The 24381-nt window shown below is 32.0% G+C and overlaps 1 protein-coding gene across 1 annotated transcript in view; it reads right to left on the bottom strand.

Annotated features, from left to right (window-relative positions):
• LOC106690360 (uncharacterized) overlaps positions 1–24381 on the bottom strand; it is a 65201-nt gene that overhangs the window by 12393 nt on the left and 28427 nt on the right. Inside the window, exons 2-3 of the mRNA XM_014435774.2 lie at positions 23121–23271; positions 7309–7707 (exon numbers count right to left, since the gene is read on the bottom strand). Of these exons, the coding sequence (XP_014291260.1) occupies positions 7309–7707; positions 23121–23251 (530 nt within the window). The 5' untranslated portion in view covers positions 23252–23271. The remainder of the gene's footprint in view (positions 1–7308; positions 7708–23120; positions 23272–24381) is intronic.

Here is a 24381-nt window from a genome sequence, read left to right as displayed (position 1 = left end):
AACTATTTTGTTCAAACCATCCAGAATAGAGGTATTTTATTTTAAAGTATATTATATCAATTTATTATAAATACAGTCCACTCATTACCAGCAAACTATCAGTAATACCTTAATTTAAACCAGCTTACCAATATAATAATTAATTTGGGTAATATCCCCCAATTTTTACTCCGGGGAATACCTAAATTAAACAAATAGCATTTAACCCAACATGGTCGCTGCGTGAAAATTTCTCCCAAGTTAATTGTTTTTCGGGACTGGAAGGTGCTAGAGGGAGGCTGTGGTTCCCATCTTTCTGGAATCTGCAGTTCACAGTCTCTTCCTTCTATACCTGGTAAGCATCCAGCCCTCTTTCTCGACAATATACCCTTCTCATGAGACATTATCTCATGCGCGACTAAGGCTGCTATAAAAATATTCAAGTTTTTAGAATTTTTCTCATGTGCGAGAAGTGAATTTAATCCATAAAAATATTTTTTCATCCTGTAGGCTTCAAGAGACAAGAACTTCATTAGGTACGTATTATTTACTATAAATTATATTTCGATACTATAAGTGTATATTAGGGCGGTCCTTATAATAAAAATTTGTCTTTTCATGTTGTCCTTTCATCACTGCACCGTATGAATACTATTTTTTTTGGGTTATATTCAGGCATTCTAAACCAAAAAAAAGAATTGCCACCAATGTAAAAGACCAATATGTCCCAGTCATATGGTGTTCACTTGCACCAGTTGTGCACAAGAGATTTCTTCAGACTGAGCATTTTGTTAAGATTAGTGTTATGTTCTTATAATATGATATATCTGTATTTTGATTCTTTTTATTACTTTGTCCATCTAAAATATTATATTAAGTTTATTACCATTTTATAATTATATTTGTTTTTTGAATTCTGGTTTGCTTTTGTAATAAAAAAAAGTTTTTTCAATACTTTTTCTTATGCTTAAATAAACCTAATCTAAATCAAAATTTTATATTTTAAAAATACATTCAATAGCTCTAAATAAAAAATGTGAGAAAAAGTCTCACTCACAACAATCAGGGCCCTATTTCATAATAAAGTACAAACTAATACTATTAGTCTTTTAGATTTATCTTAATTCAATTACACTCACTTGTACAATAGTAACTTGTACTTTAGTATTTTTTGATTCCTTTAATATCAATAATAGTCATCCCTATCATGAAAAAAATAAGTATTAGTATAGTTACCACACTAGTTTCAACACTTGTACTATTAACTAATACTATTAGCTTTCATTATGAAACAAGGCCCTGATATCGATGTAAAATCGATCTAGCGACCGATGGCGAGTTTACAGCGACCCGGCCGCCAAACCCTTAACCACATTTCCTCATTAAGATATATCTTACAGAATTCCAGGGACCTGGATAAAAATATGTACTCGGCTTTTCTTAACCTCAAATCTGCTTTTGACTAGGTTCCACGTGATAAAATATGAGATGCTCTCAGAACGAACGACATATCAAGACTCCAAAGGAATAGTCAGGTTGAACGGGTTAGAATCAATTTACTTCAATATTGCAAAGGGAGTCAAACAAGAAGACAGTCTGAGCCTTTTGTTGTTCTTGTTGTTCATGGATGAAGTGGCATCCGTTTGTAAGAGAAGAACGAACAGCTACTCCGACGACGTGGTATTGATTACAGACTCAGTGGAAAAGTTGCAACTGGTAGTTATGGAATGGTATAAAGAGTCTAACGAAAAGGGATGTTTATAAATACCAACAAACGTAAGATCCTACAGGTAAAAGGAAGATATCCACATATGCAATAATTTAGAAGAATTAAAAGTGGTGATAGACTTCACATACTTGGTTACAGTGATAAATGGATCTGGGAAGGTAGACGCAGAAACATCTAACAGCATTAACAAGGCAAATGCAGTTTACTACCAGAAACGTTACTCTGTGATAGGGAAGAGAGAAGTGGGCAAAGATGTCTACACATCTACTCATACTTTTATATGGAGTGAAGAGTTGTATATTAACACACCGACATCAGAGCAGAATGACCGCTGCCGAAATGAAATTTATACGAAAGACGATTGGAAAACAAGGGGGGACCGAGTTCGCAATGAAAGGGTTCGTGAGGAACTGTAGACAGCAGACTGAAAGAGCTCCTGGAAACACATCAGCTAAATTGGTTCGGCCATGTTATCAGGATGGACGACCACAGAGATCCCTCTAAACACTATGGAATATGTCCCAGATGGCAGAAGACCTAGAGGTTGTGATGAAGACCGTGGGATGTGATGTCTCGACTTCATTGAGCGACTCTGTAGAGCGAGGGGGAGGGACCTCCAAAAGGCGAGGGTCCTAGCGATAAATAGGGAAGTGTGGAATTCCTGGCTGAATGCTTCTCTACGCTGAGAGGCACTAAAGAGGAAAGCTAAAGAAGAAGAAGAAGTATTTAACAGCTATTATCAATAAACAAGCATCATAAATAGTCTTCAATGGCTTGTTATAAATTATATAGTTGTACTTCTGAACATATGCCCCATTAAGGTTGACCTTACTGACCACTTAGGAGACAAAAGGAGGAGATGACCTTTTCTTCGTACCCTTGAGCAAAGAAGTATGAGGAGCAAATATATTTCTACTTCAGGCAACAACTGACCATCATCCCGTTTCACATTTTTACCTTTGAGTATTAGGTCCGGTGATTCTAGTTGACGTCGGAGAGTAAAAACTTTTGAGTTACATTTTTCAATGTTCAAGCTAATCATTCATTTAGTGAAATATTGTTCTACATCATTAAGGTGACTTTGCAAAGTGTTTCTAGTTATTATTATGTCATCATGTTGAGAGAACACAGCTGTATCGTCAGCGAACATAGCTATGGAGGTGTATGTGGACTGGACGATGTCGAGAAGGTAGAAGTTGAACAAAATGGGAGAAAGGACTGAACCTTGTGAAGTAATTATATTATAATTATATTAATAACAAGCCTGGCCTGAGTGTATGGAAGGTTATAAATAGTTTGTTTATATGATAATTGATTGGGTGATTTTAAGTACCGGCATGGATTTGTCTAAGGGTTGAATTTTCGTTATTAATTCTGACTGAAAATGTTCTACCATTGAGAAATGAGCTCAGAATATTGTATAGGTATTATGGAGTGCCTGCTTTCTTTAGTTTATATAGGAGACCTCGATGCCAGACCTTATCGAATGCTTGTTGGAAATCTAAGAACGCTACCAGGGTGTCTCTTTTTTTCGAATCCGCTAATTATAAATTCCGTTAGTCTTGCCAGTTGGTGAGATGTGCAATGCCTGTTTTGAAAATCAGGAATAATTTCGATGCTCTGAAAAAGATAATTAAGATGTTTTTTTATAATTGATTCCAGTAATTTTCCAAAAATGAGTATTAAACTGATAGTTCTATAGCTACTGATTTGTTTAGCGTTCTTACCAGGCTAGTGTATTACTATGAGTTCGGCTTTCTTCCATGTATTTGGAAAGTATCCAGTACGAAAGCAACTGTTAAAAATTGACGTGATAAAAACGACAGCTTTCCTGGGTAACATTTTGATTACTATGACTGGGATCAAATCATGGCCAGGACTTTTCTTTATCTTGAGTCTTTTAATCAGGTCCTGGATTTCTTTTGGGGACGTGAATATAATTGGGAGCTGAATTGTTGCGAGGGGGAGATTTAGATACTTGTCAATTTCATCAGTGACTTAATTCGGACTTATTTCTGTGTTGGAGAATATTTTCTCAAAGAAGTTAGCGAACACTTTAGATTTTTTGGCGTCACTGGTGATGAATTCATCAGTGTCACATTTATTCAAGAGAAATCGCGTAGCTTTCAATAATGAATGGTACTTTGGGTCTAAATTTTCCACGTATACCTAATATTTAGAATACGCCCATCCATCCAGATCTTTTGTTTGTTTCAGACCGTGGTATTACAAAGGTTAATACTGCAATATAGGCAATCATGTACCCAATAGAAATTTAGAAAAAAAAAAAAAAGAAGATTTGGTAAACCTTTTTCATTATTTGATTTTCTATAATTAGAGTTCAATCGATAAGCCCTGTAAAGCAAAAAAGGTAAACACTGAAATCTCCCCCAGAGAATTTAATTAAACAAACAGAGCAATGCCTCCATTTCCTGACTAGGGAAGAAACCGCAGAGAGTTAACCTTTAACATTTTGGGATTACCCTTCCCCATTTTAAATTTATTACCCAGTAGTCGGAGAAACCGGGTTGAATTTAAAATAGTATAACATTCTGAGCTACTTCTCGCAGACATCTTTCGTTCCATGTATTACCAGTTGTGGAATATCTTATTGAACTAGCCTTGGAAACCGGTTTAATAAATTATAATTAAATTACTTTTAATATTATTTTTTTATTATAAAAGATTAATGTTTTTTTTTCATTCATATTAATTTCTTCTGATTGAGTAATTGAATTGCTGAATGTTAAAAGGTTAGTTCTCTACCATACCCAACATTTGCGAAATTTATAAAAAATCTTATTGTCTTAGTGTAATATATAATAATGATTAATTTTACTCTCTTAGGTGGCACGAGTTTGGTTTATAAGCAATTTACAAAATTTACACTTGTGAGTTCGTCACTCCCACTCCTATTTTTGTGAGTGCCACCACAAATGCCCGGGGAGAGGCTGTGAGTGAGTATTGTAAATGATCAAATTGTAAAAAAAAAAAGGTATGGTCAGGACTCGACACAACCTCTTAGTTGGTAGACAGGCGACTTACAACACTGCTACCATTAGTTTAGTAATTAATAATTATTAATTAAGTAATAATTGTTAAGTTTATATAATAATTATTAATTAATATAATGATTTAATAATTAATATAATTATTAATTAATTAATAATTGATTAAATCTATATCCAATAGATCAGTAATTGTTATAAATACCATATATTCTGAATTAATAACATTGATATTAATAAACCAATATGGTTTCTATCTTGGCTCGTACAAGAGATTCCCGGAATAATAACAATACAAACAGTAACTACAGAGCATCAAGAAGTGAAATGAATGTGACTGGAAGAAGTAGGAGAACTTACGGAGTAAAAGGAAAGGAAAATCTGGAGTGACTGGAGCCAAGAGCAAAGGAGAGTACATGCCTAATCTTTCATCTCCACGACTCCAGCTCCTGAGTTGCAGCTTTGAATCGAGATTACAGGATAAAGTTCCCTTAGCAGGTCCAGGATGATGATCACAAAGGAATTGCTAGATATCAGAAGGATGCCAATGAATAGAGTTTTCAACTAAATTTCCAAATGACACTACTAGATGCAAAATGGTTTATTGGCTAACTTTGGATAACTAATCGATCGTGTTTAAATGATGAAGGTAACTTAGTCCAGAAGTAGGATTACAATCAAACTGGTACTTATAGTCCAAGGTTTAGAGAAGTTCTTAAAATTGGCTAATTTACGAATTTCAACCTTTTCCGAAAATCTAGAAAAAAAAATATATTCGAAAAAAAAAATAAAGGGCAGAGAGTATTTTGAGTTTAAGTACACAAAAAGGCCATTGTAGTCGGTTTAGTCAAGTTTGTAGTAGATTCAATAAAATAATTTATTGATCTAGCCAAATGTTTGACTCTTCAGGGCATTATTGTAGAACCGAATAAATACAGAATATAAATATTTATTTTTTTATTTTTATTAAGTATTTCGACTACTAGGGTCATTTACAAAGTTAGTGAAAAACAATTGACAAATTCAGAAAGTAACAATTATAGAGTGAGAGTGAGAAAGTAACAATTACAATTTACAAAGTTGAAATGACGAAGTTACAATTACAATTGATGTAGTGCTATGTATCGGCCTTTTGACAATCCTGGGTATTATTAGGGTGTTTTGTCATCTGCCCCTATACCTTGCCAGGGTATCCTTCTACGAAACTTTTAGCGTCCCTGGATATGAAAACATCTGTATTAAGTTTGTCACATTACCAGAGGCCCCTGAGAAAATTAGATTGGCTAACCTTTAAGTGTCAAAACACAAAATGACAGGTTGTGACGAGGGACCAGAATCAAATTAACCAGGTGCAGGCCCATCCTGGACATGTCAAACTTTTTTACACATTCTCGGCCTCGAGGAGGGGGACGCCCAATCAGAGAGGAGATATAAAATTAAGGTAACGCCCCAAAAGGGAAGTGGGAGAAAAATATAGAGGAAATTTAGAAGAGTCAGACGGAAACACTCAACAGGAAGGCTTAGACGGGTGAGGACCACAGTCAGGAGGCAGGATAGAAGATGCACTTTGACCAGACGAAGTAGTGAGAAGGCCCACGAGACCTGGACATCCCTTATGAAACAAAAGACACCTACGGCACTACATCCCACGGCATCAGCAGCTATAAGTATAAATTAACTAATAAGTCATCATTTTATAATCTATATTTTATGGCAACCTTTATCTGAATCATTTTAATCATAATAACAAAGTGTAAATAAATACTTAGTTTCTTTATGTAGTTTATATACTATTATATAACCCAATATTCCACTTTTTATTATACTATATAATTAATGGTAACAACATTTTATAAATATAAAGGTATTTAATTGGTAAACTGGTAAACACACAAACAGCCTTTGGAAAGGAATCCAATTATAATAATAGTTTTTTAAGACTCAATTTATAATCAATTAATTAACTTATTTTTGGATAATTGCCTTCAGCGATTATCCTGGCATCCCAAGTAAATCTCCATAGATACATAGCAGTAGTTAGTGAATTACTATATTAAGTTATGCATCAACTTATACATGCTAGAATTACAATTAGACTATGTGATCGTAGAATTTTATAATTTTTAAAAAGTGAAAGAGTTTTGTTGTTGTTGTGGGATCTTCTTGTAATTCATGAGCAATACATTCAGTGAGAATATGCCTAACGGTAAGATCGTTCCGTTACCCAAATTGGATTCCGATATATAGTTGTTTGTTTAAAAAGTTTGTATAGGTTTTTAAGTTTAACAGCTTAATTACTTTAATTTAAAAATGTCTTGAATTTTTAATTTTTTTATTTTCTGTACTTTAATAATAATTAATTTAATATATCACATTAATTTGATAATTTTATTTTGGGTGGAAGTACACCTAAGATATGAAGGAGAGATCTGAAAAACATTCACTGAAGTATACACAAATTTTTCGAACATTGGCATTCTAGAGACAGAAAAATACTAAGTAATATAAAAAAAAAAATCATCAAAAAAAAAAAAAAAATTGAAACAATAAAAAGAAATCATGGCTAAAATGGTGGCTAATGTTTATACTCACGTATAATCCGGATTGATGTAGCAGTTGCCACCAAAGGAACAGTCGATGACTGAGCAGCTGTTGTTCCTCACTGGCCCGGTGGTCATCTCGTAAGTGATGTTGAAGCCGAAGACATCAAGGAGGTCATCTAGAACACGGAGGTGATTACCCTCCAGCTGTTCCAGTTCCAGCTCGATGACGAGGAACCTGGAGTTGGTGAAGAGCCACCTTGTCGTGATGGAGTTCTGTTCTGTAACGGCGAGTAGGAGAGAAGGATTCCTCTGGAGGCTGGGGTCTTCCGGGTCGTAGAAGGCGTACTCCGTGAAAGTAAGACCGGTGGTGACGAAGAGCTGAGTCAAGTAGACCACTATTTGAACTTCGTCTTCGGGCAGCCCGGAGGAATCGATGAGCCAGTGGCATCTGTTGGTATCAGGAAAAAAAATAATAATTACTAAGATGAAAAAAAATTCATAAATCACGGTAATCTGAACTAATTTTTGTTGGTACAAAACTACAGATTACAGATAGTATTAGGAAGACTGGCGTAAAAAATTCAACTATATAATTGTACATAAATATTTTTATTATTCAATTTTATTTACATATTTTATTTGAAATTTAAGTTTGAAGTTTAGAAGATGGCTACGAGACCAGCTAATGTAAATTGTCATTAGAGTGCTACCAATGGGTAGTTTCTCTACACGCCTGTAACACTCCAATTTAACTTAGATCAGATTTACTAAATGTATTATAATGTACAGTTGTAAATAGCAATAAATAAATATTTAAAAAGTAAAAAATTAAAAAAAAAGTTTGAAGTTTTAAAAAGTCCTTTTCTTTTACATCTACCGTAATGCTAAGTTATGATTTCATTTGTTAAAACTAGAGGTTTGTTCACTTATAAGTGAAAAAAATATGTAAATAAAAATAAAAAATATGTATTTCTTCAAATCGAGAAAAAAAAACGAGATTACAAATCTTTTATTCTACGTATTTCTATTATTAATGAAATCAGATTTAGAGAATAAAATTCCATTGCTTATTCACTTATTCCGCATTCGATTTTAACGGTGATTACAATAATTTGCCTGTAGATCGGAAAGTTAAAAATGTCCTTTATACATAAGTGCCCTTCAAATTGAAAACAAACATGTTATTCTATGTTGATTTTACTCAAAAAAGTAACTTTTTTTTACACCAAGTTTGGATTACTGAATTTACAATATAATAATAAATTAAAGAGAAGCAAAACCTATTATTAAGAATTGCTACAAGATTCTCAACCTCTACCTTGAATATCTGAATATGAAGTATGGTAATGGTCAATTATAAAAAACATTAAAATAAACAAAATAGTTTCCTTATATAACTTTTAAATTTGTATAATTTAAAATTATATAAAAATTACATTATTTAATATTTGATTTATACTTGTTAAGTCTCAACACTCTTCATTAATTGTTTTGTTACTATTTATAATTAATTTAAAAAATTGGAATAACTACCAATTGAGACCAAAATTCAATTTGAATTAAATTAATAACAAGCCTGACCTGAGTGTATGGAAGGTTATAAATAGTTTGTTTAAATGATAATTGATAGTGTGATTTTAGTCAAAAATTAAAAATTAATGAAGTTTGTAAAAAATAGGTAACTAGACATAAGCTTAGGTAAGCTTATTAATAATTAATATGATTCTCTACTAATTGACTTTTTCATAGAATGATTTTGAATTGCAATTAATGACCTGGGCAGAATAGCCTGCAAAATATTTTTTAAATTTTGATGTGAGGTGAGAATTTATATTTGAAGGTATGATAAATTATTAATAATAATGTTGTTAAAATTGTTACAAATGAATGTATAATAAGCTGTTAAATGTTTAGATTGTCCTTGAGGATGGCCGAATTGGCCGAAACGTTGGACTATTGAAAAATTATATTTAATTGTAATGTTTAATCAAATTTAAAAGTGAGAAGTATCTTTCTCGATGATTTGTCATACAAAATCTATTTGTAAGTTAACATATAATAGCCTGTGGCTTTATAAATATTTTAATAATACAAATATATACATAAAATATTTAAAACATTACATCAGAAAGATAAAGCATTTAGAAGGGACAGAACGATTCTGTTGTTAGTTCCTTTTGTGACATGTACGCCCTATCACATATTCATGCCTTTTTAGAAAGGGTATATCCAGGCCTTTTGCTTCATAGCAGAGAAATGGTCACTTTTATTATTTACACAATCCTAGTTTACAACCCCGTCAGCATTCATTTAATATATAGTTTGTGAATGTATTTAGTGTATGTATATATGGTCGTAGTCTTATTTATTCCAATTTCCTAGAAACTTCGAAGAGCCTAGGAAACTTCTAATCTCACATGTAGATATAAACCATTCCATCTATCTCTTACCACACCCCCACCTCCTTCCATAGTATATAAATAAGCAAAGAATTAAAGAAAGTGGTTAAAGTCTGATTCTAGATTCTCACCTAGAGAAGCACTGGAATAGAGTTGTCGGAGGACAACCTATGGGGCAAGTTTGTACAGAGTTTTGTAAATAAATATGTTTTAGTTTCAATATCATAATCCACACTGCCCCTGAGTCTTGTATCTTGTTTCAATCGAACGGACAATCATAACGCAATCCTCTCACTTACGCTTCAGTCTGCCCCTTGGACGTTTAAATTTCGTATTAAAGTTCTTCAAATTTATGAAGATCCGCTTGTAAATAAGCCTTACAAATCCTTCCACCTAAATTATATTTATCGAGTGCAATTCCAGTATTTACGCGATGTATAATCTGAATTCAATTGTTAATTCTTCCTTCTTTTTTCCAAATATTTTATATTGCAATATTTTCAAAAGCCTCAGGCCGAATGTTCGTCCTATTACGTAAGATGCCACGTCACGTATCCGTATACTAATAACAGTAGGAAAGGTAACAGTTTTGCAAATTCTAACTTATAAGGTTCTTAACAGTAGGCGTGAGCTCACTAATTTTGGAAATCAAAAGAGAACAATACTTTCCCGCTTTCATTTCCTTATCAACTTCTCGTTTTTCTAGTTACTGTAGATCCTCACCTCTCTTTAGGTGCATTTCCTTCTAAATGCATTTCCTCTGATACATATCACAGAAATCTTGAGAAAATAAATTGTCAATTTATTAATTTTTTTTTCACGAAAAGGGCTTAGGAGACCACGGGAATATCATTACTTGATAGGCTTCTCTCTTGTTTTTGTTTTTCTTTTCCTTCCATTTTCCCCTTATTAACTCTGCGAGCCATTGTTTTCTTTCTTCTGTCCATGCCCCTTTTTTTGAATTTCTCTTTCCAACAAGAACCTCTTGTTGAGAACCTTGATTTCTTTCAGTCTTTTCCATATCTTTCTCCGTCCAGACAGTCCTGGTCAGTTATTCCTAGTCTTTTCATTTTTTTTTTTCAACTGCCTGATGTATTTTCCTGAGCTTTTGTTTTCTAGGAATTTTTGGAATATTTCTATGTTTAGCCTTTCCGAGGCCAGTCTCCTGATCCTCATTTCTCTTTATAGGTACTTTCTATATTTGTAGATTTCTTTTTTGTGTCTTAGCGACGTTAGATTCTTCTTAGGATTTTTCGTTCTACTCTCAGTAGGTCTTCTAAACTGGGAAGGCATGTCGTTTCCGTCCCGTATTGAATTACCGGTTTTATAACTGTGTTGCAGTGTCGTATTTTCGCTTTTGTGGACAGGTTTTTCTTGTTTTATACGTTAATATTATTATTAATAATATTTATTATTAATGACAGACCATGGAGGCCTAAGTCCTCGTGCGATGTACGTCCCAATATTAGGATGTAATATTCCCAGTATTAGGAAATACATCGCGCGTTTCTTGACGTGTTTTTTTCGTAGGTTCGTCACTCCCACGCCTATTTTTTTGTGAGTGCAACCCATTGGCTAACGGGCTTCACAAATGCCCGGGGGGAGGTTGTCAATGAGTTTTGCATTATTTTGTGCTTGAAAAAAGTCCGGATGGGACCGGGATTCGATCCGACAACCTGTGGATTGGTAGTCTGGCGCGTTACCACGCTGTTACCGTTGCTCCCTTGTTTTATACGTTAATGGTTGCAAAACTTAGTTTCTCTAGTTTAGTTATTCTTTCCTTCATATTTTCTTTTTCAGAACCATTGTATGAAGTATGCCTTCAACCGCATTGTAAGACACACTTCACTTTTGGTTGGCTGGTCGAGTCTGAGTGGACTGTTTAATTGAAAAATGAAACATGATTAAATGTAATAAAATTCTATTGTTTTATGTTACAAGAGGTGTAGGGGGTGACCGAAACAAAACATGAATAGATTGTTAGTAGAATTTTGTATGACTGGGCTATGGAAATTGTAGCTCTAACATTGAGGTGGTTGATGATGTGGATGTTAACTATGTGGACTTACTTCTTTCTTCCCCCCGCATCTCCAAGCCTCTCCTCCCTCTGCTGCTGGGAACCACTCATTCATGATGGATATTACCGATGAGTGAATGAAAAGAAAGGATGGACGCTTCTCTGGTTGAAGACAAGATGGCTATCTCACACTAGTCTGGTTTTCTTCCCTTGCCACCAAGAGCGCTGGAGGAGGCAAGTTTTTGATGACTAATCCTATACATGGCAGCCTTTCCGATTCAACCTTTCCGTTGCCGTAGGTTACCGGAACAACCATTGTTACATATAGACTAACCCAGGTACTCAAATTTGTTTCCTACTTTCATTGGTCCGTATCTGGTTTCTTCTTGAAGTCTGGATCTATTGTCATTAATTCTGTATTATGTATTAATTAATATCTGTAGTAATTATTAATTAGTTATATACTTAACAAAAAATAATTGCTAAAATATATGTTTTGATTATTAAGTATTTAAATGCTCTGGTTAGCGTCTGGAACGGGTTTCAAAGGAGTTTAGACAGAGCTGATGGTACAGAGCGAGTGATTGCGTGGAATGGGATCGATCACTTCTATAGCTCAGCCGACACGGCAGAATTATTTATTCAACTTGAACTATCACTCAAATATATTAAATTATAATTGAATTTCTTAATAATATAAGCTTGCAATTCAGAAATCGTAAATACATTAATTAAAATGACAAGAAACAGTCACATCATACCAAACATCTTGACTTAATCCAAAAGTTTATGACTGGAGAAATAAAAAAAAGAAATGTTACGTTTATAACAAAGCATTTGGAATATTTTTTTTTAATAATTTATTTATTGTTATTTACAACTGTATACATATATACACATCAAGTAAATTTGCTGTAAGTGGTATTATGACATGATACAAATATGGGGAGAATCTACCCATCGATAGAACTCTAAAAACATTTCTAAAGAAGAAGATTTCGAGGCCATCTTCTTTTCAGACGCTTAGGAGGATTGTTTGAGCCGTTTCCCAGTATTAGAGGAATTCAGATTTTTTAGGAAAAGAACGAAATTTATGAAAACTTAAAAAATTCAGAACGGCCCAGATTATAAAAACGTATCTTTATTTAAAAATAAGTGTTAACTGTAGAAATGAGTAAGTAAAATAATATAATTTAGAGTGTTGGAAAGAAAAGAAATTTACATAAGATTGGTTTTATATATTCTGAAATTGTAATTTATAATATTTGTACGTAGGTATATGTTTATTTTGCATGTTTAAAAGAACACCTCCACAGATGAAAAAAAGTTGAATGGAAATTGAGTTTTACACAGGAAAAGAAATAGTATTTTTATTATACTTGAAGAAGTTTGTCGGGGGGTGCGGTCAGCAAAGAACAACATAAATAAACAAAACCATATTTATTTATTTTATGCCGACGTTTCGACCTGAGTTTCAGGTCTTCATCAGGGGTTGTGTCGTAGAGGAGGGAAAGATTAGTACTGTACTGACGTTTCGTTCAAAGTATATTCATTTCTTTTCTAAAATTTCGTCTCATGGTTACGTTATATGGTTATGTTCAGGCCATTTTGATCCATTACCTTGATTTGATAAATTTATTAAATAAATTCCAAACATACTTTCCTCTCGTTAATTACTTTCAATTTATCATTAATTTTACTCCGTGGAACCTTAATTAATGATTGGAGAAGTTTCTCGGGGGGTGCGATCAGCAAAGAACAACATAAATAAACAAAACCATATTTATTTATTTTATGCCGACGTTTCGACCTGAGTTTCAGGTCTTCATCAGAGCTATAGAACAAAACAGTTCTTTTGTACTATAGTCCTGAGACTCAGATCGAACCGTCAGCATAAAATAAATACATATGGTTTTGTTTATTTATGTTATTCTTTGCTTATCGCAACCCCGACAAGCTTCTCCAATCATTAATCTACCGTCATGTTCATTAATGATCAACCTTAATTAATGTTAAATGTATTTCTTATAAATGTAATGTGACCTCTGTATTAGTGTTAAACTTAAAACAACTTATTATGAAAACAGTTAATTGCTATTTACTGCACTTGCAACCTCTTTGGATTGTTGAGGAAGAAGACAATAGACGATTAACCTTAACTGTTATCTATCTGTGCACAGTTTATAATGTTACTTAGTTTTCATCTTCTACCTTAAGTTTAATATCCTCTTTATCTTCATCAAATCTAAATCCGTCTACCGTATTCATCAACATCACAAACCTACTAATTATTCTGATAATGAACCTACAGCCACCTCTGCACGTCAGTTTCACCTCTGCTACATTCACTTTAAATTATTCCTTTAGTTCTATATTTATAATAATAGTCATTAAATTTTATTAATTTATTTCACATAGTGACTTTTAATTTATTATAAAGTTTTTAATTTATTAATGTTTATCTTTCAAGAGCTCTTTAGGTTAGATTTTTATTTTGCAGAGTTTTGTATCCAATATAATAGTTAATGTTTGTTTTTTTCTCTTTATTTCACTTAGCTCTCATTATTTCAATTAATTTTTTAAAAGAATATTTCATATGCTTTTTTCTGTTAATGATTAATAACTTCAACTTATTATTACTTTTATTTTATTTTTTAAAATATCTTTATTGAAATTTACAACTGTATATTACATAATACATTCAGTAAATTTGATCTTAGTTAAAACGGAGTGTTACAGGCGTGTAGAGAAACTACCCATTGGTAGCACTCTAATGACATTTTACATTAGTAGGTCTCGTGGCCATCTTCTTTTCAAGCGCCTCGAAGGATTGCCAGAAATGGACAAGAATGCAAGGTTAGAAACTAATGATTTTAAGTGGTTAGGGAGTTTATAATGGAAGGAGTGATATCGGGTTCGGGCTAGATCGGTTACATAGGGAACATTAAGGTCTTTATGTATGATTTTATTTGTGACAAAGTAAGGAGCGCTGAGGATTTTACGAAGGATTTTGGACTGTAATGATTGGATACGAGAGGAATTCGAAGGTTTAGTGGAGCCCCAAAGCTTTGAGTTGGAAGTTTAGACCATTTGTCCAGTAAGTGCTGTAATAGTTGAAATCGACGTGCAGTTTCCTGTGTTTTCAGTCTGGTGTGAGGATTCCAGGTTAATCGTTTGTCCATTGTTAGTCCAAGGTAGGGATGGGATATCGAAAGAAAAATATCGATATCGATATCGGATAGGAATATCGATATCGGTATTATATCGGAACTAAAATATCGATATTTTAAAATATCGATATCGAAAATTTAACGAATTAAAGTAATAATAATTATAAAATGATATAGCAAAACACAGGAAGACTTATTTTATGTCATACCTAATCAAAATACATAAGAAACTCTTAATAACTTTGAAACAAAGCAACACCACAACCATATCATAAACAGAACAAATATATACTAAAATATAATTGTTTTATTGAAGAAAATTTAATAATAGGAAATTGATTAAAATCTCTATGTGTTATTTCAGTCATTTTCAATAAATTATCGATATTTCGATGATATAATATCGGAATATTATTGCTTAAATTCAATATTGATATTATAATAATACAAAATATCGAAATAAATATGTATTTATCAAAATAAAATATCGATATTCCATTTTTAATTATTCTATACAATTTTCTAGTCTTTTTAAACAAAATATCAATATTTCGATACAATTATGTCGGGATATTGTTTATAATCTACCATATCGATATTACCAAATATGTTATGTTATGTTATGTTATCTTAATGTATATTAAATTATTGAAACAAAAATATCGATATTCCATTTTAAATTTGTCGTTAAATAATATCGGAATAATGTTAGAAATCAATAATTATAAAAATGTCAAATATTGAAATGAATTTGAAATTATGAATATTAAAATATCGAAATACTATTTTTAAGCTTCATTATTTTCTTTAAAAAAATATCGAAATTTGGATTTTTTTTTTTTTTAGAAACCGATACGCCGATATTATCGAAGGAAAATTATAGATATTCCGATATTATCGGTTACTCGATATCGATATCAAAATATCGGATATCGGAGACAAAATATCGATATTTCGATAATATCGATATCGATATCCCATCCCTAGTCCAAGGTAGCGGATCTATTCGACTGGGGTAAGTCTTTTTTTTTTATTTTATTAAATTTTTTTTTTACATTAGAACTTCTTTTGTTTATCGTCCAATATTTAAATTTCTATTTTATTCCTCATTTATATAACAACCTATACAGTGTTTACACGCCCCATACATACATGCCTGAAATCCAGCGTAATCTGGGCATAGTACAAGGGTATCCCTAGGAAAACCTGGCTATTCCCAACAGGTTACTTTATTAAAAATTATAACACAACGTTGATTAAACAGTATCAGTCACTAATAGTGTTGATAAATGTTAAATTGTAGAAATATTTGTGCTTAGATATTGGGAAAGCTGTAGGTGTTGTACAAGTACATTTACAATATTGATAATATTCTTAAGGAAATTTATTTTTCATCTCAACATTTTAATATAAAAAAAAAAAAAAAAAAAAAAAAAAAAAAAAAAAAAAAAAAAAAAAAGGAAATAAATCTCAGTAAATAATAATGATAATCATTAAAAAAAAATCTCTGTTCTAGTTTTGTTGTTGTTGATCGTTGCTTAAAGGCGTAAAACCCTCTGGTCATCAACGCCTATGGCATGATAAAAGTAAAAAAATAAAAATAAAATAAATAAAAAATTGAAAAAATAGAAAAATAATTTAAAAAAAAATAAAATAAAATAAAAAACATAAAAATCGAAGAGGAGTTATAATTTATAAAGAAGGCGATGTGCTTTAAAAAAATTCAAATACTCGTGTAATTTTAGCTTCTTCATCTGCGAGAGCTTCGGATAAATTTGGGGCCAGTCCTATCCTGTTTATTGTTGGCTAATAGTGAGTACACTCTTCAAAAATATGTCTAATCGTAAGAATGGACTGTCAATATTTGCACGTAGGAGGTGGCAGTTTTCTGATCAGGTGAGGTGAGTTCAGTTTTTTCAACATGATGACTTAATTATCTAACACCAAGATCTCTGTTCTAGTTTTTATTTACTTCATTTTATATGTTATTTGTGATTTTAGGATGAATCACTATTCATATAACTATTAGTTATTTGCCATTGTAATATTTACCAATAAGTACAAAAAAGATAAGATTTTAAAAACACCGTGTGTTTTTCATGTACACACTTTTTTATCAAACATAAAATATTATATTATAAATGGGTTGTCACACACAAGCACAAAGTATATTTTTTTCTTATATTTTTTATTTATTCTGCTTTCTAACCCATGAGTTATATCCTGATTTTTTTGACATGTCAACGCTCGGTCTCCTGCAGGCTGTAAGATGAATTTCTGCTATATTTCCTGTATAATTTTTATCTTAAAATCGCTTCCCCTGGGACTTGACTCGAACCCTTCATCTCCTCGCTCAAATTTCACTTACCTTGGCCATACATCAGACCTCAAAGCTAGGCTCCTTCTTTGGCCTCCTTCGGCAAACTCTCCTTACCTCGAATAAATATTTGCACCAACATCGCATTTCAGCTCCTTTGTAGTGTACTGTTATACATGGAATCCTCTTGTATCTGTATTGAACCTACTGAATCTTCTTTAAATGAACATCTCTTTTACTCCCAGCATTCAAAAAGTATTTTTTAGTAGTTATATTATATATATTTCAGTAGTTTTTACTGATTTAATTCCATTGAGAATATGTTTGTTATTCTGCATCCGAAAACAAATCAAATGGTATATAATTACCCCCACACAATAAAATAATAAAGTATTGCAATAATTTAATTAGCAAAGTGATATAAAATATTTTTTAATAGAAGAATAAAATTGATATAAAAAAAAGAAATAAATAAAAAGAGAGTAAATTAAAGAAAATATAATATTTATATGCGTAAACAAATACCTTTACAAGAAATTTTCTATTATAATTTACACTTCTCTGTATCCCCACTCATTTGGTTTATTGTCTTTCTAAATCACTTACACATATTGTATCCCATTATTTTATACTTTATTTTTCTCTTGTTTTTCTATCTATGAGTGCTTTTTTTTTTAAAATATCTCTTCTCCCCCTCTATTATGTATATTAACATTTATTGTTTACCTAATTTAAATTTTTATTTTTTTTTACAATGTTTACTTTAAAATTATTTTCGTTATTGTGGCATGCTAACTGCCATCCCCACTCCTCCCAAAACAAACGGCTCACTCTGACTTTGACTCTCGTCAAAACCGGATGAATTCTGTCTCATCATTTGATTTTATTCTTTTCTTTGTCCATCTCTTAATTTGTACTTTCTTTAATATTTCTTCTCTTATTTTATCTCTTATCTATCTGTTACTATTACGCTTTTCATTTACTGTTTACAACCTTTAATTTTTCTTATTATATTTTACATTTCATTGTATAACCCTGTTATTTTCCACTTATGTTTTTTCTTGGAACTATGTCAAGTGTTTGTATCTTTTTTAGGGCCCTGACGAAGCCCTGCAACGTGGGGCGAAACGTTGGCTCAATAAAAATAGTATAATCATTTACTATTTGAGTTTTTTTGACCGCACCCGGACCATATTCCACTCATCTATACACACGGTCAATCAATAATCTTCAAAAACTATTTATTGTTAACTCACGTTTCTCTCTATTTTCCAGAGCTTCATCAGAGTTTTTTTTTGTTTTTTTTCATGGCAGGAAAAAAGTTATTATCCGTTATTTCCGTCTCGAGAACCCTAAGTATATATATTATAGCAACAGAAATATTAAAATATTTTGTTCATGACTTTCTCGTCGTAGATTGTTTTTTTTTTCAAAAATCAAAAAAGTAGCGATACCCTCCAATCTACTCGAACTTAAGTAAATAAGTAACGTAACATAAGTAGGATGTTAAGTAAACCTTGGGTGATGCGCGCACTGCAGGAGAGTTTTGGTTTGATATGATGCACCAGTTATTGACAGGTCAACTTTTGTTTTAAATATAAGAGTTTGGTGCCAATGACCGTTTTAAAATTGGTACCAGTCGCAAGCTAAACCCTCTAAAATAAATTTTGAATCTTTTATTGTTGGCACCAAACTTTTAATAATTATATATTAATTTTATTTAGCAGTTTATTATGGAAGGTTTTGGCTAAATCGGCAACATATTGTCACTAAGTAAGGATCATTAAGGAGTTAAGGATCATGAATCCGGTGGTAGTATAGGATTGAATACGAGAGGAATTCAAAGATTTAGTGGAGCCCCAAAACTCAACTCCGTATGTCCAGATAAGCTTAATTATATTCTTATAAATAAGTATTTTTTAATTATTTGGAAATTTAGATTGTTGGTCTAGTATGTGTTGTAATTGTCGCATCAACGAGCAGTATCTTGTTTTGTTTTTTTATTTTAGTAAGAGGATTTTACTGACTTCGACTGACGTTGTTTGTCCAGATGTAGACCTCAGTAATTGATCTGTTCAACAGAAATAAGTGGTGCATTATTAAAGGATACGACGATGGATAAATATTATTTACCCATTGTGTTGAGACTTATTGTACTTTATTTTAATCCCCTAGTTATTGGCACCATTCCTCAAGAATGGTGATGTGTGAATGGATAAAATGGAAAGGTCCTTATTCACTGATAATAGATATGTTTCATCGGCATGCGTGGTGAGGATAGTTTTAGGATGGATTGGGACTTCAGCTGTAAACAGTATATAAAAAATAGGACCAATAATACAGCCCTGAGGTATACCAGCCGATTGCACAAAGAAGATGAATAAGCACAGTTGTGAACTTTCTAAAAATTATGTGCCATAGAGGAAAGAATAGATAATGAGTATATAAAACTAATTACGAAAAACTTTCTACATAAAGATTTTTTTGCCTTAACTATAATGGTAGTTATTTTAAAAATAATAATAATAATATTCTGTATTTATTCTGGGATTGATCCCTTAGCATAATATACAAGCATCAAAATCAGGCTTTAAAGCCTTACTTTACAAAGTACAATACAAAATAAAAATGAAATTATAAAACGTCATAAAAATATAATAAAGGTAATGAGTTTGAAAAGATAAAAATTAACAACAATAATTAACAGAATATATAAAATAAGAACAGAACAAATAAAATAAAACCATATGTTATATCATAAAACATAAGATGACTAACACTTCTGATAAAAATAAAAAGAAAAGCAAAATCAAATACAATTAAACTAAAAATAATAAATGAAAAAATACAATTTCTGCTAATATACAATATACAAGTATGAACGAAATTCTGAATCATAAAATACAGAGAATATATAAACCTTATTTGAAACTTTCAATTGTTATTCTTCCGGAATTGAGTGGACAGAAGGTAGTCGAAGATACGGGATTTGAAGATTGGAAGGGTGTTAGAACTACGAATAAAGGAGGGAATAGAATTCCATAGGGAAGAGGAACGGATAAGAAAAGACCTATCAAAGGCTACGGTTCGATGTGCAGTTATATATGAATCTGAAGGCAGTGAGCGGGTATTGCGGGAATGCACTGAGGATTTAAATTGAAGGATATCAGAGATGTACGGTGGACGGCGGGATTGGATAACTTGATAGAGAAAGGAAGCAAGGAAATATTTACGACGGAGGGAGGGGTAAAGCCACTTGAACTCTTCATAAAATCGGGTGACAGAGGCGTCCCTGGGGACCCCAGAGATGAATCGTACAAAGCAATTAATTAACTGTATAATTTAGCTTCGAGATCCCCAGAGACACCCCCGTAAACCACACAGCAATAATCAAAGTGAGTGAATGTTAAGGAAGTAACCAGGTGCCTGCGGGTAAGAGACGAAGGTAATTAAAACATTTTTGAGTGGAAATATTGGAGATGTGGTTTTTTTTCAGGAGAGATTTTGGTCTATAGCGACACCAAGGTTTTTAACGTATGGATGGAATTGTATTGGATTGTTGTTTAGGAATAAGGTTAGAATGTGAGGAATAGTTTTGAGGAGGTGATTGGATCCTATTACGATTGCATTAGTCTTCTCTGCCTTCAACTTAAGCTTGTCATCTTGTGCACGTGACTAATTCGATTCAAGTTCTTGAAGCTTCTGCGTGGCAACTAAGTCAGACGGTGGGAAGGAAAGGTTTTTTTTTTTTTTTTTAATTATCTATTTATTGTAATTTACAACTGTACAAAATAATACAATAGGTAAATATGTAGTATGTTTCATATACACTTGAAAATCTTGGGAAGGAACCACCCATTGGTGGTACTTCAAACATTAATTTAAACTAGAAGGTCTCATGGCCATCTTCTTTTCAGACGCCTCGGAGGATTATCAGGGATTGTTAAGGATGAAAGATTAAGAATTAATGGGTTAGAATGGTTAAGGAGTTTGGAATAAAAAGACGCATATCTGGTTTGGGTCAAATCTCCAACGAATGGGATGTTAAGGTCTTTATGAATGAGTTTATTTGTGACGTAATAAGGAGCATCAAGGATTTTACGTAGGATTTTGGATTGTAACGATTGGAAGAAATTTTATGGTTTGGTGGAGCCCCAGAGCTCATAGGAAGGAAAGGTAAATTTGGAAATCATCAGCATACAAATAGTATTGAGAATATTAGATAAGGATGGGAAGGTAATTGATTTTAGGGAATTATATTAAAATAATAATAATAATAAATACAATTAAAAACGATAACTACCTTATTATGTTTCAAAATCCTGAACATATTGTGATAACAGAATATACAAGCTTGGAGCTTTCCAAGTTTCCTCGTAATCAGTATCAAATAAAGGAAAATGAATTTCCAATTTACTAAAATGTCATTTAGGTTGTTCTCACAACGATTATAGTATTTCATGCAATTGGTTTTGAAATTATAACTTTCAATTTCGTTCTAAATCATTTATATTAACAGTACTAAAACTTTCTCATAGTACAAGAGCCCAAGAGGAGAAAAAAAGCAGTTATCTCACCCCAATTTTTGATTACTTTAATGAAAACTATGTATAATTAATAGTCAAAATTGATGAGTCAGCAAGTATAGGTAGGGGGAATAAAAAATGGCGGCTGTTTCAAAGCGATTACAAAAACTAATTTTCATTCGAAGCTTTATACCTTAAAAAGTAGGTACAACACAAGATAACCTAAGAGAACGTCATTTAAAAAAGAGTAAATGTGATAAAATGTGAGCCCTAATAAGATATTTACGTTAAAATAGTTTTCGAGATATAACTTTTTAAAAAGCAACATTTCATAAAAATGTTGTATGGGACGTACTAAAACATCAGTAGTTAGTGAATTTATTTTGAAAAATTTTTATCTCATAACCATTTAACGTACAGATGTCTATTAGCACTCAAATTAAAGCTAGTTTAATGAGCTATAAAGAAGTTTATGAAGTTTATCTTCGTAGGAGTAATAGTTTACATGAAATTTGCTAAAATAGTTGTTCGGACAAATTTTTCTTTGCCAAATTTATATTCATATGTGAATATCATAAAACACTAGAACAACTAGAAATTAACATTTTGTTTGTTTATTTTGTCAACTATCATAAAAACTACCACCCCTACGAAGAAAGTGTTATAAACTACTTGATACTAAGTTAAATTTCCTTTATTTTTAGTGTTGGCAAACATATGTGCATTTTATGGATCTAGTGACATATTTTTTCAAATGTCCGAACAACTATAAATCAATTTATTTTAGCAAATATCATGAAAACTACTATTCTTACGAAGGTAAAGGTCATAAACTTATTTATAGTCCATTAAACTAGCTTTAATTTGAGTGCTAATAGACATCTGTACGTCAAATAGTTAAAATATAGATTTCTCAGAATAAATTAAGTAACTATTAATCTTTCAGTAGATTTTTAAGAAATTTTGCTTTTAAAAAGCTATATCTCGAGAACTATTGGACGTAAATAGCTCTTTTAGGGTTAATATTTCATAAAATTTACTCTTCTTTAAATAATGTTCTCTTAAATTTTCTAGTGTTATTGGTAGTTTTTGAGATATAGAGCTCCGAATGAAAAAACAATGTTTTGAAACAGTTGCCATTTTTTAATTCCCCTACCTATAGTTGGCAGACTCATCAATTTTGACTACTAATTATACATAGTTTTTATTGAAGTAAATTGTCATACCAAAAATATTGTAAAGTAAATTTCCTCTACATAGCATAAATAAATAAAATTTTAGTACATTTAATATACAATACAATTAATTTTTACTATTGACTAGTAAAAAATTATATTAATATTATAATGGGTGTTTCAGATTATGTTTTCTATCTCATATTTTCCATTTATATATGTCTATCTTTACACTACTATCTTTCATTACCACTCACTTGATAGGTACAGGAAAAGCTTGAGGAAAACTGGGAGTCTGTATGACGCCACTCGACTCGGTGAGGACACCGCCACATTGCTCAGCTGCCACCGACCACAGCTCCACCAATGAGCTCAGAAGCAGAAGCATCGTATTTTATCGCAGCATGTCTAAAAGTAGAAAAAATACCTTTGTAATAAATTAATTGATTTATTAAAATTATCTAAAATTAAATTACAATATTATATTGATGAGTTGAATTGAATAACTCTTCCCTTAGTAGATTACTTTGGAGGGGGCGGTTGCACCTTGGTAAGGAGCGTTGCTACTAATTCCAAGGACCCAGGTTCGAATCCAGCTGGGTAGAATATTGTTTTCTGTTACACTGTAGCCATGAGTCAATCCTCCTGGGGTCAACCCAGCCTCATAAATTGGGTTTCTAGCGGTCGAGCGTGATTCTGACCAAATCACCTCCTTGCACAACCGTTGGTCTAGTAACAGTACATTCTTACAAAGTACAGAACACCAGAACCTTCATGGGTTGTATCTGTACAGATTTTTAAAAAAAATTAAATTACTTTATTTTAAAACCTTTAATGCTCCTTACTTTGTCACACATCAAATCATCCATCAGGACCTCAATGTCCCCTATGTTGCCGATTTGGCCAGAACCAGATGCCAATCCTTCCATAATAAACTTCCCAACCACCCAAACCAACTCGTTTCTAACCTGGCTTCTCCTTCACTACCTAATAATCCTCCTAGACGTCTGAAAAGAAAATGGCCTCGAGATCTTCTCCTTTAGAAGTGTTTTTGGAGTTTTATCAATGGGTAGATTCTCCACATGTTTGTATCATGTCATAATATCACCACAGCAAATTTACTTGATGTGTATATATATGTATACAGTTGTAAATAACAATAAATAAATTATAAAAAAAAAACCGTTATTTTAACTTATCAGTTATAAAGTTTCGGACCCATTTCTCCATAATTAGGTATTATACAATACAAATTAACACATTACAAAGCATACTATGCATATAAAAATACAATTATTCAACATTTATTTAAAACAATTACCTTAACATAATTTTTTTCCTCATATTTCAAATATTATAATTAATCTCGTCTAATTATGTAGTCCACCAAAAGAACTTATATTTTCTCTTACCCCAGCTGGTGTTCCCGAATACATATCAATGGATATAGAAATTTTTTTTACGTTTTGGAACAGCCGCCTTTTTTTATTCCCTCTAACTCTTACTTGGCAGGCTCGT

Source organism: Halyomorpha halys, unplaced genomic scaffold, assembly GCF_000696795.3.
Source record: "Halyomorpha halys isolate HHAL.00 unplaced genomic scaffold, Hhal_1.1 Scaffold1678.1, whole genome shotgun sequence".
Lineage (NCBI taxonomy): Eukaryota > Metazoa > Arthropoda > Insecta > Hemiptera > Pentatomidae > Halyomorpha > Halyomorpha halys.
This window is presented reverse-complemented; position numbering and strand designations above follow the sequence as displayed.